The 15,835-nt window shown below is 37.4% G+C and overlaps 1 protein-coding gene across 1 annotated transcript; it reads right to left on the bottom strand.

Annotated features, from left to right (window-relative positions):
• Positions 1-12,210: 12,210 nt before the first annotated feature.
• Positions 12,211-13,447, bottom strand: LOC107809137 (embryo-specific protein ATS3B). Its single transcript, XM_016633736.2, has 3 exons — positions 13,257-13,447; positions 13,038-13,154; positions 12,211-12,582 (listed from the first exon to the last, which is right to left on the bottom strand). Exons 1-3 carry the CDS (start codon positions 13,398-13,400, stop codon positions 12,319-12,321), a joined length of 525 nt encoding a protein of 174 aa, XP_016489222.1. The 5' UTR covers positions 13,401-13,447; the 3' UTR covers positions 12,211-12,318.
• Positions 13,448-15,835: the final 2,388 nt, after the last annotated feature.

Genomic DNA, 15,835 nt, shown 5'->3' with positions numbered 1-15,835 from the left:
TTTGACGTCATGATTCTGATTTTGGATAGATTCGACGTAAGTTGAGGCCGATCCGAGGGGCAAAGACATCGCGGGCTAGAGTTTAGACCGGATTGAGGTGAGTAATGATTGTAAATGTTGTCCTGAGGGTATGAAACCCCTGATTACATATCGTTGTGCTATGTTGAGGTGACACCCACGTTAGATGACGAGCGTGGGGTCGTACATTGTTGGGGATTGTGACTTAGTTCATCCCTAATGACTATTTTACTGCGTATTTGATTGAAAATTGTCTGCTATCATCATCTTTTGGGCCGAATGCCATATTTGGGCCTTGTGCCAATTGTTTGGACCCTTAGGGGATTTTTATTAATATTTTCTCGATGTTTTGATTTTATATTTGTACTCAGTCATGCTATATTATACTGTTTTCATAACTCAGCCATGTTTACTCTGTTTTAACACTTTAAATGATATTTTGGGTTGAGCATCATATTTTATTGTGCCCGAGTGGCTTTGAGAGATTTCTGACTGAGTAGGGCCGAGGGCCTATGTTGTGAGGATTATTATGTGATTGGGCTACACATTGCAACAGTGTTGTTCTGATTATGATTATGAGGCTGAGGGATTGAGTTGTACGCCACAAGGTGGCTTGATATGAGGCTGAGAGCCTATTAATTATGCCACGAGATGGCTTGATATTGCGATTGGGTCGTAAGGGGCCCCTCCCGGAGTCTGTACACCCCCAGTGAGCACGGGTACCCATTGTGATATGAGATATAGTCTGAGGGGCTATTGTTGTTCCATGTTATTGCCCGAGGGGCTATTTCTATTGATGTTGTGCCCGAGGGGCGGATTTTATGTGTTTATCTTTCCTAGTTACTTTTCATTTACTTGTTTAACTGTTGAAAAGGTGTTTTAAAGAAGCTTATTATGAACCAAGGTGTTTTATAAAATTTCACTATTTTATTGCGATTATCTGGTTTTACTCTGCTTTTTTATAGCATTTTGTTGTGTTTTTACGTGATTTCTTATCGTTCAGTCTTCATTTATTGTTATTACTGACTATGTTGGAGTACTCACTTTACTCCCTACACCCTATGTGCAGATTCAGGAGCTTCAGGTCCTGCTAGTGAGCGTTGATTGCTCAGCAGGCTATTCGGAGTCCACTAGGTAGCTGTTCGACGTTCGTAGCCCAGTATTTCTCCCTCCTATTTCATTTCCCTTGTCCTAGTTATGTAATAGATTGTATAAACTCTTTCATACTCTTAGAATATGTTAGATGCTCATGACTGGTGACACCCCAATGTCAGGTTGTGTTTGGTTTTCCGCAGTTGATATATTTCACTCTATTATGGGATTTATCATTATTAACGACTTAATTATGAATTGTTATTTGTTAATTTTATTGGGGGTTTATGTCGGCTGGCCTTGTCTTTACGAGAGGCGCCATCACGATCGGGTCTGGGTTTAGGGCCGTGACATAGAGTTCAAAGGAGTCTCAAGGACCCTAGGCAGTACTCACACTAGGGTTTGTAGGAACCTAAAGAACTAAGAGTAGCAATTTGAAAACTAGTACATAGAAGGTAAAGGGGACAGTTTTAAAAAATAGTTTAGTTTTAGAAGCAAATAGATTCAGGCTACAAGGTTGTAAATAGAGTTGTATAGACAGAATCCATACTCAGCACGTGATTCAAGAAGATTGTTTTTTTGTTTAAACTGGATACTTATATCAATGATCACAAAAAGTAAGGACACTTGAATTAACAGACAGAGTTAGCCACATTACATGCTTGTAGTATCCAGCCATGTTTAGAACAGGGAACATACAACTGATTTAGACAGGGTTTCACATAACTTAGTTTATTAACTATCACTAGGTGGACTCAGATAGATATATATTGAATAGAAGCATGCTGGAGTTTGAAATAACTAACCAAACAAACATATAGTACAGGATAGCAGGAACTAAAGCTCTCTAGTCTAGAAAAAAACAGTAAACAGAAATCAAGGGCCAGACATGCTAAGTTAAGCCCATCACATAACCACATAGAACAAAGCAAATTAATATGATTTGAGGCATACTAGTTAGGGAGAATGCCAGCAGGAAACACATGGCAAACAAAAGCTAATCATATAATCATATGTCAATAATTGAGGCATAACAAGTGAGAACAAGATGACTAGGAATCATGTATCAAACAGGAACATGTTGAGGTCTATAATAGACTGACTACATAGCATAAAAAATAGAACATCGTAACAGGAATTGAGACGTACTAGTTAAGAGAACAGTAAATAGGAAACAGAAGGGCAAACAGAATCATATTGAAGTCTAACTACATAGCATATAGAAGAGAACATGATAACGGAAATGGGGGCATACCAGTTAAGGAGATAGCAAATATGAAGGTGAATACGAATGAAATCCAAGAGTCTAGCCTTGGCTTTCAGCCAGCTAGACAGTGCAACAAATCAAAGAACTGTAAGTGTGTAAGTGTGTATCAGTGTGTGCTTGTAAGTATAGATGTCTGAGTCTGAGTGTGTGTTCGTGTGCTTTTAAAAAAAATTAGAATGGTGAGGTTATATATCATTCAGCAGAGTAGAACAAATAAGGTAAATGAAATTAAGAGTTGACAAATAAGGTAGGCAAATCGTTCAACCAGTTAATTAAGGTTATACTCAATCAATTAACACGATAGGATCCGGAAAGACCCCTTAAATTAGGGAAAATCTCATATGAAATCAATTAGCTGACAAAATTGAGGTTTAAATAAGGCAAGAAATAAGTCAGCGACCATTTATAGGTTGGTCAGAACAAATCAAACCCAGAAATCAGGCCAGTAACATAATTAAGAAAGGCAGTACCGATTATAAGTCACATATAAGGAAAGAATAAATAAAAAATCTCAGAAAGATACTAATTTTAAAAAGAAAAAATATAATTTCAAACCCTAATTAAGCAAGTAAACCAATTAATCTGTTTATTTAACAGAGCCAAAATAAACGAGCAAGGTCAGTAAGGTAAATAATTAAATAGTAGAAAACTGCAACCATGTAGAAGCATAGAGATGAAGCATCAAGCAAAGAAACTAGTCGAATAGTAGAAAAGAAATGTCGGAGTTGAGCCTTTAGGCATTTTAAAGCATTTGCAGAAACTTAAAAAGTTGAAACCCTAGTTTTTTAGGGAAAAACAAAAATCGGCCAACAGTAATAATAAAAAGCAGAATACTAAAAGAAAAGTAATGAATAGACTCAAATCGTTTCAGATCTAAAGAGATCTGAACGATTTAACCAGAAATAGTTAGTTCATGCAAAAAATAGACAGAGGAGAGAAAAATCTGGTTTGAACCAGAGATTTGAAGCCATGAACACGAAGATACCAACACTCACAAACATAGAGATGAATATAGGCAGGTTAATCGAGAAAAAATGAAAAGTTGAAGCCAGGTCTGTGTTGAATATCTTCGAGACCCCATCAAACAATAAGGAAATCGAATAGCCAGTAGAAATATGAGGCCAGATGTAACCTAAAATCAAAAGGAACCCTCTAGATTGAAGGGTTTCCGACGACGGTGGGCTAGGTTTAGAGAAGGGTTTGAGAGAGAAGAGAGGAGGAAGGATTCAAGGGCGGCGGAATTAAGAGAAATGAGGCGTTAGGATTGGGGTTAGATTAAAAAAGAAAAGAGGTAACGTGAATCGTTGATCTCATAGATCAACGACCACGATTAGAGGAGGTGTTGGGTCGGATAAGGGTTATTTAGTTTGGGCTGGGGCGGATTGGGCTAGGATTTTAAGTAATTGGGCTGGTGTAATTGGGTTAGGTCCAAAAGATGATTAAGGAAAAGGAACTATTATTTAAATACCCAACTAACTTAGTAAAAATAATTTTATAAAATAATTTGTAAATAATAAAAATATCATTTGTGCATGAAAATGTTTTAAAATAATTACTTAGTATTATAAAACTATAAGAAGGTTATTTTCTTGTGAAATAATGTAATTATGCACATATGGACTATTATTGCAAAGTTATTGCAATTATAACACCTAACATGTACATATGGCTATTCATGAAATAATTAAAGCTTAATATAAATATAAATGATAAAATTAAGCAATACAATTATCGTAAAATCATTTGTGAGGCAATTAGTAATTATGTGGATAATAAAATGCTAGAATAAATTAATTAAAATCCTTTTAAAATTAGAGAAAATTATGGAAAAATATTGGTTGATGCTCATGCACTATTTTGAAAGTATATATGCATTTTAAAATATATGAGGGAAATATTGGGTATCAACATGGGTCATTGTGGATAGATTGACCAAGTCTGCATACTTCATTCTAGTCATGAATTCCTACACAAATAATAAAGCTAAGGTTTTTAATCAAAATCAGAAAGTCAACCTAAAAAATTAACCGCGGGCCCGCACCCTAGAATCCGTCAAAATTCACAAATTCCAAACACCCATTCAAATGCGAGTCCAGCGATACTAATTTCATCCAATTCCAACCATAAATTGACCCCCAAATGATCAAACCTTACTCTCCTACAACATAGTCTAAAATCCCCAAATTTCACCTTTATTTCACATAAACTAGGTGTCATAATTAATGGATAATCAATTTCTCCCATCCGACTGTGATAGCTCTAAATTGACGATGCACTAATGAGAGATGGAGGTGCATTGTAGGCTAGCAGCTCAGGACAAGATCCATAAGAACTACAGCTGCTCGAAGCACCATTGATGCTTGAAGTACTGACTGTACCAGCCTGCTAGGATGGACCCTACCATAAGTACCTCTGCCTCCAGATGAGGTGCCATTGAAACTACCGAAATGATGAGGCGTCTTATCTGACACTGGCCCTCTCTCTTGAGCATGAACCAACTCGATCTGTCTAGCAATATCTATGGCCGTCTGGAAAGAAATATCACTCCCTGTATCCTTGGCCATCTGAAGCCTGATAGTGTAAGTTAGTCCATCAATAAATCCTCTCATCCTCTCCATCTCAATAGGAATCAAGATAACTGCATGGCCAGATAGGTCCACAAATTTGGTCTCGTACGGGGTAACAATCATGCTACCCTACTGTAGATGTTCAAATTGGTTGCGGTAGTTCTCTCTCAGAGTAAAAGGGATTAACTTCTCCAAGAATCGCTGTGAGAACTGATCCCAAGTGAGGGGAAGTGAACCTGGTGGTCTGCTTTGAACATAGTCCGGCCACCATCTCTTGGCAGAACCGGTTATCTTAAATACTGCAAAGTTAACTCCATTGGATTCCACAATACCTATATTGTGCGACACCTCGTGGCAATGGTCCAAGTAATCATGTGGATCTTCAGAAGGTGTACCACCAAAATGAATAGGGAAGAGCTTGGTGAACTTGTCCAACCTCTTCAACCCCTCTGACAAAATAGCAGGCCTCTCCCCGTGTTGTATAGCAATAATAGGCTGAACCACTCTAACTGTTAGAACAGCTGGAGTCTGATATATGGGAGCCATCAGCTACGGAGGGTGAGTAGCGGGAGTCTAAGCTCCTCCTCTAATCTGAGAGATGATTGATGTTACAGGCAATGCATCATCTTGGGCCACACTCTCCATAAAGCTCACTAAGCGGAATAGGGTGTCTTGAAGTATGGGAGTGGCTGTGAACCCCTATGATACCTGAGTTGGTCGAACTAGTGCAGTTTGAACAGGGATATCCTCCTCCTGCTTGAACTGAGGCTCTGCAATAGGTGATGCTGCACGTGCTCTATGCTGAGATCTGCCTCTACTTCGGCTCCTACCTCGGCCCCGGCCCCTAACCCAGGTAGTGGCTACAACTTGAGGCTTCGGCTCCGGCTCCGGCTCCTGCTCGATTGTAGATGTTTGATAAGTTGGTATTTTACCAACTTATCTCATCTTTAAGCTTAAATTTGTGCTATATTTGATTGATAAAATCATGTTTTTAATGTCGTTTAATTCTATTTTATAGGCTATATGTTATTTAGAAGTGATCATGAAGAAACAAAGTGAAAACAAGTCAAAAAGAAGTTGAAAAGAAGAAAATCTAGAAAAAGGCTTCAGATGTTGCAATTGTGATATCAACTTGGCAAATGCGAAGCCAAACATTCTACTCAGAGTTCGCAAATGCAAAAAGAGGGTCGCAAATGCGAAGTCAAACCAAACATTCAACATTCAGAAATGCGACGATCTCCATCGCAAATGTGAAACCAAGTGCACAGTGCCAAGTTTGCAATTGCGAACATAAAGATCGCAAATGCAATGTGCAACAGTAATCTCAGGTTTCGCAACTGCGAACTAATATTCGCAATTGCTTATATCGTGCTTCAGTTCTGGGTACTTCTGTAATTTCACATTTTTGGCCCAAACCCTTTAATATATGACCTAGCTTATTGGAAACACATTTTTTGGCTTATTCTTTAGTCTTTGGACTAGAGCACACAAGTTTGGAAGCTAGGGTTGTTGCACACACACTTGAGTCTTGAAGATTTGAAGCTATTGGTTGAGAATTTCTTACCCATTTATATTCATTTCTTCATTTCCTTGCTTTGTATTGTATATCTAAGTGTATAGCATTTATTCCAACACTTGAATCTTGATTATGGGAATATTCCTATTTAAAGTGTGGATTAAATATCTTATTGTGCTTATGTATTGAACGATTTTTATTTATTATGAAGTGAGTTAGTATTTCTTTAATTATTCTTGTTCTTTAATGTTTCCAAAGAGATTAGCTAACCCTAGGGCTCGCCCATTAACTTTGAATTAATTTTGGGAAAGATAATTTGGGGTTGGGAAAGATTAATTAACAAGAACTTGAGGCTTTAACCCTCACTTTATAGATTCTACCTAGGGGTAGGATTGAACTACTTGTAGCAATATTCGGGTGTGCTTAATCTCCTAATTGTTTTAGGGATAGTTCAATTAAAAAGTCTTGTTAGTTTTCAGAAGAAGCTAATATAGAATTATTACCTGAAGCTAATTAACATAAACTCGCTCATTTGTAAAATCATGAAATACATTGGATCGTTACTTGAGTGTAATTCCCAATGCATCCATGCTTGTAGCCATTGATCATTTTACTTTCTTTCTAGGTTAGTTTACATTTTCGCATTTAGACATAAATATTTTCTCAAAATCTTTCAAGTGTTTGTCTTAGCATAATAAGTGATAATTCTCTTACATGCCTAATCGCCTGCATATTGTTCTTTGTAGGATTCGACCCCAACTCATAGTTAGGTAAATTATATTGCATGCGACCGTGTCCATTTACTTTTTCGTAGTGAATTTGGATGTCATCAAAATTGACGTTGTCGGGGAACAATTTGGCATATTTAGGTTGTTTGAGAAGTAAGCGTAAGTGCTTTGGTCCAAACTTGTGAATATTTGCGTAATTAATTTTTCTTATCTTAGTTTATTTTCTTATTTATTTCTTGTTTATTTTTGTAAATTTGAAAAATGACATCGCGTAATGAAAATTGGTCGGATGGTAGTTGTTCATACATTGTTGACCTTTGTCCTTATTGTGGAGGACCACACTCTTGGCAAAGTTGTTTAAATTCTCCCGGGGGCGAATTGTGGGCACAATCTCAAACTCATGAGTGGAGTACTTGTGATAAGTGTGATCATCAAAATGGTCATTGGGATAATTTTGCTTATTTGTCCTTCCCTTCCCCCATCCCCCGCTATGATGAATCTACTTTTTTTGATGAAAATTATAGGGATATGGAAGTGGAAGAAATCGAGCACGGTCACAATGGAGAGTTCAAGCTCTTGTTAGAGTGCCTACTTGAAGAAGGAAACAAAGAGCAAAATGCCATGGAGGAGCTTTTAAAAAATAGTCTCCAAAATGATTGGGTGCTTGAAAAGCTAAACTTAAAATGGGAGAAATGCTTGAAGCTTTAGAGGTCCAAAAAGCCTCGAAAGTGAATGATAGCCAAGAACCTTCCTTAGATGTTGAAGCCAAAATTCCTTCTTTGGCAGTTGATCAAAATCAAGAAGAACTCTCAAATGCTCAAAATGAGAAAATGATGCTCATGTTGGAGGCCATTCTTGAAAATGAGGAGAAGCACAACTTGGCACTCGAGGATATGAAACAAGTTTTGAATCAAAAAGATGAAAATATCCGCACTTTGGATGATCAAATGAAATAATTTATTGAGGGTCACTATGCCTATCGATTTGAAAGTGTGGAAAACGGTCAAGAAGATTCCAACTTCGAGGAAAAAAGTGAGCTTTATTTTGAGAAATCAAGAATTGAACATCCGCCAAATGACTTCATACTTGTTAGTGATGCCAAGAAAAATATGAAATTAGAATTAATAGGTGTAATTTAAAATATGGTTGAAGTTGACTCTAATTCGGGGAAAAAAGAGGATGTCAAAATTCGGAAAAATTTACAATTTGAAGGCTTGAGGTTGCATTCCAAGCATTTTTCAACTTTGGAATTGCATGATGATATGGGAATTGAGCCGCACGAATCCATATGGAAGTAAAAAGAAGAAAAAAAAAGAGTCATACATTTTGCAATTTTCATATTCAATAAGGCAAAATGACATCCCTCAAAGCCAAGAAATGCAAAATGAAGAGATTAATGTGTGGCTTGATCATCTACTTACTATCCCCCCCTGCTCGTGGTCAGAAGCTTGAGTCCATGTTAGGTACCTAATTCATAACGTCCAAGTAGCAGGAAAATTGGTAAAGTTGATCTGCGTCGTGCCACAATGTTAAATGCGGCGCTTGATGGGAGGCAACCTATCGTTTTTAAATTTTTAGTCGTTTTTGAAATTTTCTTTTTTAGAATAGTTTATTTTATTATTTTTGATCAATCTACCAAGTTTAAGGAAGTTTGGAAGTGTTCGGGACACAAAATAGGGATATTAGGAAGTGAAAAAAATGACGCTCAGGCCTCACAATTGCGAAAAGTGGTTCGCAATTGCGAACTAGAGCCCACAACAAAATCGAAGAAACAATCACAATTGCGAAAATTGCTGACTTTTTATTGTTTGCAATTGCGAATTCTCAGTCGCATTTGCGACCTCTGAGGCACTTAAACTAGGTCTTACTTAACACTTGCCAAAAGTTGCAAGAATCTCAACCAGGCCTTTCATCGAACACATAGTAAGCGCACAAAATCACTCTTATTTTAACAAGGCCATGGGTACTGAGACTTTCCCATTTTTACAGCAAATAAATAAGCTCACACTCTCAACTAACCTCACCCAAAAATTAACATATAATTTGAACATTTTTCAAACAGTTTCTGACAAAAGAAAATAACTCATTTGAAACCTAGCTATTGAGAGATAAAGGAGAGAAGAAGAAAAAGAAAAAGAAGAAGATGATGATGATGCAATAGAACATAAAGAGCCCAAAGATTAAGCCTTCATACCTTGATGCTTGCACCTAGGAGTGAAAATGAGGGAGTTTGATAAGTTGGGAGAGTGAGGAATATTCTTGTCCTCGCCATTTGCGACAAGAATATAATGGCTCAAATTCAATAACAGAATAAAATCGCACGATAGAGAAAGAATGAAGTAAAAATTTTCTAAAGCCCTAGAGCCTCTGGAAGATAAGTACAGATGTCTCCATACCCATCCTCCAAACTCTACTAAGCTTGCTCATGACTCGTGAGACCTACGCAACCTAGCGCTCTGATATCAACTTGTCACGATCCGAAATCCCAACCGTGGGACCATGATAGCGCCTAACATCCACTTGCTAGGAAAGCCAATATTAATACACAACTAATTATTTTAAAACCAATTTGAAAACAATTTAATAAGAAATAAAGCCATAGAAATCCAAAATAAATATAATAACTCAAAACACTGACTAATCTAATCTTGGAATCTTGTGTCACAACTACATGAGCATTCTAACAGTGCTAAAACTAATGTCTAAATGAAAATACAACTGTTTGAAACAAATTAAACAGTAATCTAGATAAGGAAGGGGATTTTAGGGACTACAATTGTCGTGCAGCTTTTCCTCAAGTCTCCGTGAAAAGCTGATCCGAGCGAGTCTCCACTAACCGATGTTGAGACCAATACAAAAATTTGTACAAGAAGTGCAGAAGTGTAACAACCGACCACATGTACTCTATAAGTGTCCAGACTAACCTCGATGAATTAGTGAGAAGGCTAAAACAAGGAACTCACTATAAACCTGAATGAGTATAAAAGAAATAACAACTAATCGAGAAAACAAGTATAACGTGATAACTAGAACCGGAAATATAATACTCTGCCACAAAATAATATTTATGCTCAACTTTTCAATTCAACACGAACACAGAAACAACAATTAAAAGCAATTAAATATGTCTTGTGCGTTACGTCGCACAACCCGATTCATAATTATACATAAGTACCATTGCAGCATGCAACCCAATCCTGCACAGTAATACACAGATCCGTTTTGGTGTGCAATCCGATCTCAAACAATAACAATATAAATCTACAACTACAGCCAACTATGGCGTATCTCAAGTAAAATTCAATACGCGAATTACATGATTAAAGACACAAAGCTGATAATAGTAGCTATCTAATAACACATATGGTCATAAACAAGTAAAGACAATTAATAAATAAAGACACATCCACATGAAATTAATTAGCAATTAATGCATGCAATAGACAAATGCATGAATTTAACAAGTAAGGGCAAGTAACAGTTAGAGCATTTAACAAGTAATAACATGGATTAAATAAAAGAACGGAACAATTGAAAATAATAAATAAATATCTAAATCCGCATGCTTAACCAATGACTATGTATATAAACTCGTCACCTTGCATATATGTCGTTCCCACACATAAATCAAATAGCAATTAAACCAATCAAGTGCTAATTCTCTTAAGTCAAGGTTAACCACGATACTTATATCACTCCGCAACCAAATCGATCAATCAACTACCGCCTTGCCTTTTGAACAATCCTCCATACTAACCGAATCTAGCCAATTATAGATCAAACAATTCAAAATAAGCTTTAGAAACTACGCACGAATGAAAAGGTTCAATTTGATTATTTTTGAAAAAGTCAACAAAAGTCAACACCGGGTTGGCTTAGTCAAAATTCGAGATTCGGACCAAAACCCGATTACCCATTTAACCCCGAGCTCAATTATGTGATTCGTTTCGAAATATTACCTTAATTTGACGTCTAAATATCAATTTTACGAATTCCTAAATTCTACCCAAAACCCCTAATTTCTACCATGGAAATCCTAGATTTGATGTTAAAAACTCATGAAAAGTAATGGGGATAGAAAATAAATTAGAGTTGCTTACAAATGAATTTGGGAAGAAGGGGTTCTTCAAATATTGCCTCTAGAGTGTTTGGGGTTGAGAAATGGTGCAAAATGAGCTAAGTCCCGATTTTCCCCTCTTTTTTACCCAGCTGCAGGTATCGCAAATGTGAAACACTGATCGCAAGTGCAAACAGTACCGCTAGCCTGCTAAAGTCGCAAATGCAAAAAAAAAACGCATTTGATATACACCCCTTTATTGCAAATGTGGTCAAAGGTTCGCAATTGCGAACCTGACTAAGTCCCAGTCGCAAAGGCGATCCAGTGATGTCCACAATTGCGAACAACTTTTCGTAAATGCGAAGACTGCCCTGTCCAGCTCTTTTTTGCAAATGCGAGCTTGACTTCGCAAAAACGGAGTTCGCATTTGCGAACAGGTCCTCGCAAATGCGAGACCTGCACATTAACACCAGAAACTGAAGCACACCAACTATCTCAAATCATCCAAAACTCATCCTATATACACCTGAAACTCGCATGAACCTCTCGGGCTCCAAACCGAGCATACACATAAATGTAGTAATATCATATAAACTTGCTCGTTACCTCAAATCATCAAAATAACATCAAATAACGAGAATCGATCCTCAAAACTCAAGATTTTCAATTTAAAACTCATTTTCACAATTTTTCACATAACGCATCGAAATGCGTCGGGTCACCACGGACCCCAATCAAACGTGCGTATAAGTCCAAAAATATCGTACGAACCTAACGGAATCATCGAAACACCAATCCTAAGTCGTTTACCAAGAATGTTGAACGTGGTCAACTCAAGTTCCATTTTAAACCTAAAATCACTATTTCTTCAAATTTTTTGTACAAAAACTTTTCGGAAAACCAAACGGACCATGCACGCAAATAAAGAAACATCAAATTGATCTAATAGTCTCGAGACACGAAAATAAAGTCGTCACACAAACAATATCTTATTTATAACCTCCATAGTACATCAATCAAATCTGCAAACTCAAATTTGGCCTCATGTTCATGGTTGAGTACCTGCTCTATTCCTATATAACAGAGCCAGAGACTTTACGACAGTGATTAAATCCAAACCACACACCATTAGGTAGAAACTTATTATAGTTAAACGTAATAACAGGACGATTTGGACCATACACCTTCACGCTCTCTGGTTTCCAGCCATCCGATCCAACCCTCAACAAGTTAAGGTAGCAGATCTCATAAGTACATGGGCCACGTATCTGGAATGTATCCGTCGAGCACCTCTCGAAAATCCTTGACGATGGGTTATCTAGTCTTGGTGCATAGACCTGTAGAGAACATTCACATACAATTTTCAGAAATCTCATTTGGGCAAATTAAGGTCTCTAAGAAAGAAAGTTAATATTACGAGTGTTCAACGTATTCTCTTTAAAAAAAATTGGAGTTAATTTTCAAATGGTCATCCAATTTCAATTGAAGATGCAGTATTCTACAGCAAGATTAAAAAAAAAAAAACAAAGAAGAATGGAAGTGGTACTTGATTATTTTCATTCAATTTTCTGAAAAGGGTGGATCTTAAATTTAATCTATATTGTCTGTAAGGTTATTCTGGGTAACTTACTTTACTGCCTCTTAAGGGGAGAATTGCAGTGATCAAGATTTAAGAAAATGAAGGCTGCATATTGCCATTCCCTCAATTGGATTTAACTAAGAGTTTGACCCATCAAGAAGAAGAAGAAGACCCATTACTTTGAGTATAGATTTGGAATTACAAGGCGTTTACCTCAAAGCCATAAGCATCTCCAAAAGCAATACTGACTTTGTCTCTGGTGTATTTAGGTGAAGAACAGCTTGTTTTGATGGTCAATGTGTATGAGCAGCTCCTTGCAGTAGCTGCGCTCTGATTTCTCAAACAAAGACATAGTATTATTAACACGAGATCTTGATGAATTCAATATGAAATCTTGCTTTCTGTAATTGGATGTAAGCTTTAATTAGTTACCTGATTGGTGTTGATGGAGAAGGATCTGAAAACATGGGGTTTTGTTGGAGTTGAAGTAATTGATCTTGCTTGCGAGGAAGTGAAGAAAGAAGCTGCGATGAGGATCAGGAGCAGCAGCAGGACCGCAGAGTTTCTTCCACCCATTTTTTGATCATTGATTCATTACTATGTTGACTTTTAATAACCTCAACAACGCCTTTTTTTTTTTTCATTTTTTAATATGGTTATAATATTTTCATGTCTTTTAAATATTTTGAATTACCCATTATTATTGTGATTTATAATAATTTTTATGTAATTTTGAAACATATAAATTTTATCAGAAAAATTTAAATATTCTATGTCTAAATTCACGATCAAAATTAAATGTATGTCTTGAAATCCAAATATAGTGTTATACTAATTTGTTTGGTTTTTAACTCTCTAACCAGTAATGATTTGTAAACAGCCACGTCCTCTGATTATTACTTAGTCATTTGTGATTATGGTCCGATGATGCGACAGACGATGTTGATGAGAAGTTTCTCTTGCCTCGCTGTTTGAACAATAGTTGTGTATACGGTAGAAATTAGGCTATCCGATTTCGTCCCTCGATGGAAAAAGTAATATCACGTCGAAAGAGCAGGACGTCGAGCTCGGGGTCGAAGTACCTTTCCAAGGTCGAGGTCGATCACACGTACCAAAATTAGAAGAAGGCGTGCTTCGAGATGATGCCGGTATGATTCAGTAACAGAAAGAGCGAGATACATGTAATGGGCCGGAGATCACGGCGTGAATTTCGGAATGAATTGGTCTTCGGCGGTTAAACCGTTGTCAAGTATGATTTCCTACTATAATTAGAAGTGTATCTTATTTAGGACTCTCCTATTATGTAAAGGGGAATCTCATTCATTTGTAAGGGCCATTTGTTCACTGATAAGAAAATATACGCACATTATTCTCTTGTTATTTCACTTACTATTCATCAGAGTTGCTTTATTGTTTGTTATTCCCGTTATCATACCTCGAGATTATCACAGATCGAGGTCAATATTTATCTTACACACTGGTTTGATCTATTTTATTCTTTAATTTATCTATTTAATATCTTGTTTATCAATTAGTATTGGATTGAATCACATATCCTTAAAACCACAATATAAGTTTAATTGTTACTCGAATTTTAAGGTAAACAGTTTGGCGCCCACTGTAGGGCTAAGGATAATAGTGATTGTTCCAGTGCTGATTCTGATAACACGCGTTATTTTCACACTTGTTCTTGTCAAGTATTTTTGCTCTTAGATTAAAGCATGTTAAACTCACAAAACGCACCCGTACATGGTGACGATGGTCTCGGATTTCACGGAGAAAACGATAATGTTATTGCTCTAGGAGTCGGGGTGCCACCAGCTAATCTCGGGGGAGCAGCGGTCGCCGATCCCGTCGATATCAGTTCGCACGTTGCGCTAAATGCAGACCTAGGCGCGGACCCCGAAGGGAGTGTACGTAAGGAAGGCCGATCTATTGGCCAAGTTACATAGAGCAAAGAAGACGGGGGAGTTAGCCTCTAGATAATATTCGAGATGCTACAAGCTCAGTAAGCCGCTATTTCTCAATTGCAAAATCAATATAGGACTCCAAGTGTGGTCGAGCTAGAAATCACTCGTCGTACCGAGCCAGTTCCAGAAAGGTCGAATAGTAGCGAATCAATGACTGATCCTGCAATAATGAAAATGCTCTAGGAGCTCACCAAAAGAATTGAGTCCGGAGAGAAGAAAATAGAAGATAATGATAAAAAAAGTGGAAACATACAACTCTTGAGTTGATCAGATACCGGGGGGCACCCCCGATCCTAAAGGATTTGAATTCGAAAAAGTTCGTGCAGAAGCCTTTTCGTCAGAGTGCGGCTCTGAAGCCCATTCCTAAAAAATTCTGTATGCCGGATATACCTAAATGCAGCGGGACCACCGATCCTAATGAACACATCACTTAATACACGTGCGGAATAAAGGGAAATGACTTAGAAGATGATGAGATCAAGTCCATTTTGTTGAAACATTTTGGGGAAACTTTGTGAAAGGGAGCAATGATTTGGTATCACAACCTGCCACCAAATTCCATTGACTCATTTGCCATATTAGCAGATTCTTTCATGAAGGCACGCGCCGTGGCCATAAAAGCCGCAACAAGAAAATCGGACGTTTTCAAGATAAGACAAAGGGATAACGAAATGCTGAGGGAGTTCATATCCCGATTTCAAATGGAACGCATGGAGTTGCCATCGGTCACAGATGATTGGGCTGTTCAAGCTTTCACCCAAGGGTTGAATGAGCGAAGTTCGATAGCATCACGACAGTTGAAACAAAATTTGATCGATTATCCAGTTGTAACTTGGGCAGATGTGCACAATCGATACCAATCAAAGATCAGGGTCGAGGACGACAAATTAGGAGCCCCTTCCGGTTCAGTAAATCCAAACAGGTTGGCACTTAAAACCCCGAGAGACGTCGACAAGGAGCCAGGGTCCAGAGAACGATATCAACCATATACCGTGGATCGAATGAACAATGGTTCAGGAGGCAATCCCTCCCGGAATGATC

The sequence above is a fragment of the Nicotiana tabacum genome, chromosome 11 (genome assembly GCF_000715075.1).
Source record: "Nicotiana tabacum cultivar K326 chromosome 11, ASM71507v2, whole genome shotgun sequence".
NCBI classification, from domain to species: domain Eukaryota; kingdom Viridiplantae; phylum Streptophyta; class Magnoliopsida; order Solanales; family Solanaceae; genus Nicotiana; species Nicotiana tabacum.
Note: the sequence above shows the minus strand (reverse complement) of the source record. Positions and strands in the feature narration are given on the sequence as shown.

What these genes read in the sequence shown, in the direction of transcription:
- LOC107809137 (XM_016633736.2), bottom strand. Translation starts at nt 13,400, where the DNA reads ATGGGTGGAAGAAACTCTGCGGTCCTGCTGCTGCTCCTGATCCTCATC. An exon ending in TCTCCATCAACACCAATCAG is followed by an intron (nt 13,155 to 13,256) that starts GTAACTAATTAA and finishes TTGAGAAATCAG; the next exon opens with AGCGCAGCTACTGCAAGGAG. An exon ending in GAGATGCTTATGGCTTTGAG is followed by an intron (nt 12,583 to 13,037) that starts GTAAACGCCTTG and finishes TGTTCTCTACAG; the next exon opens with GTCTATGCACCAAGACTAGA.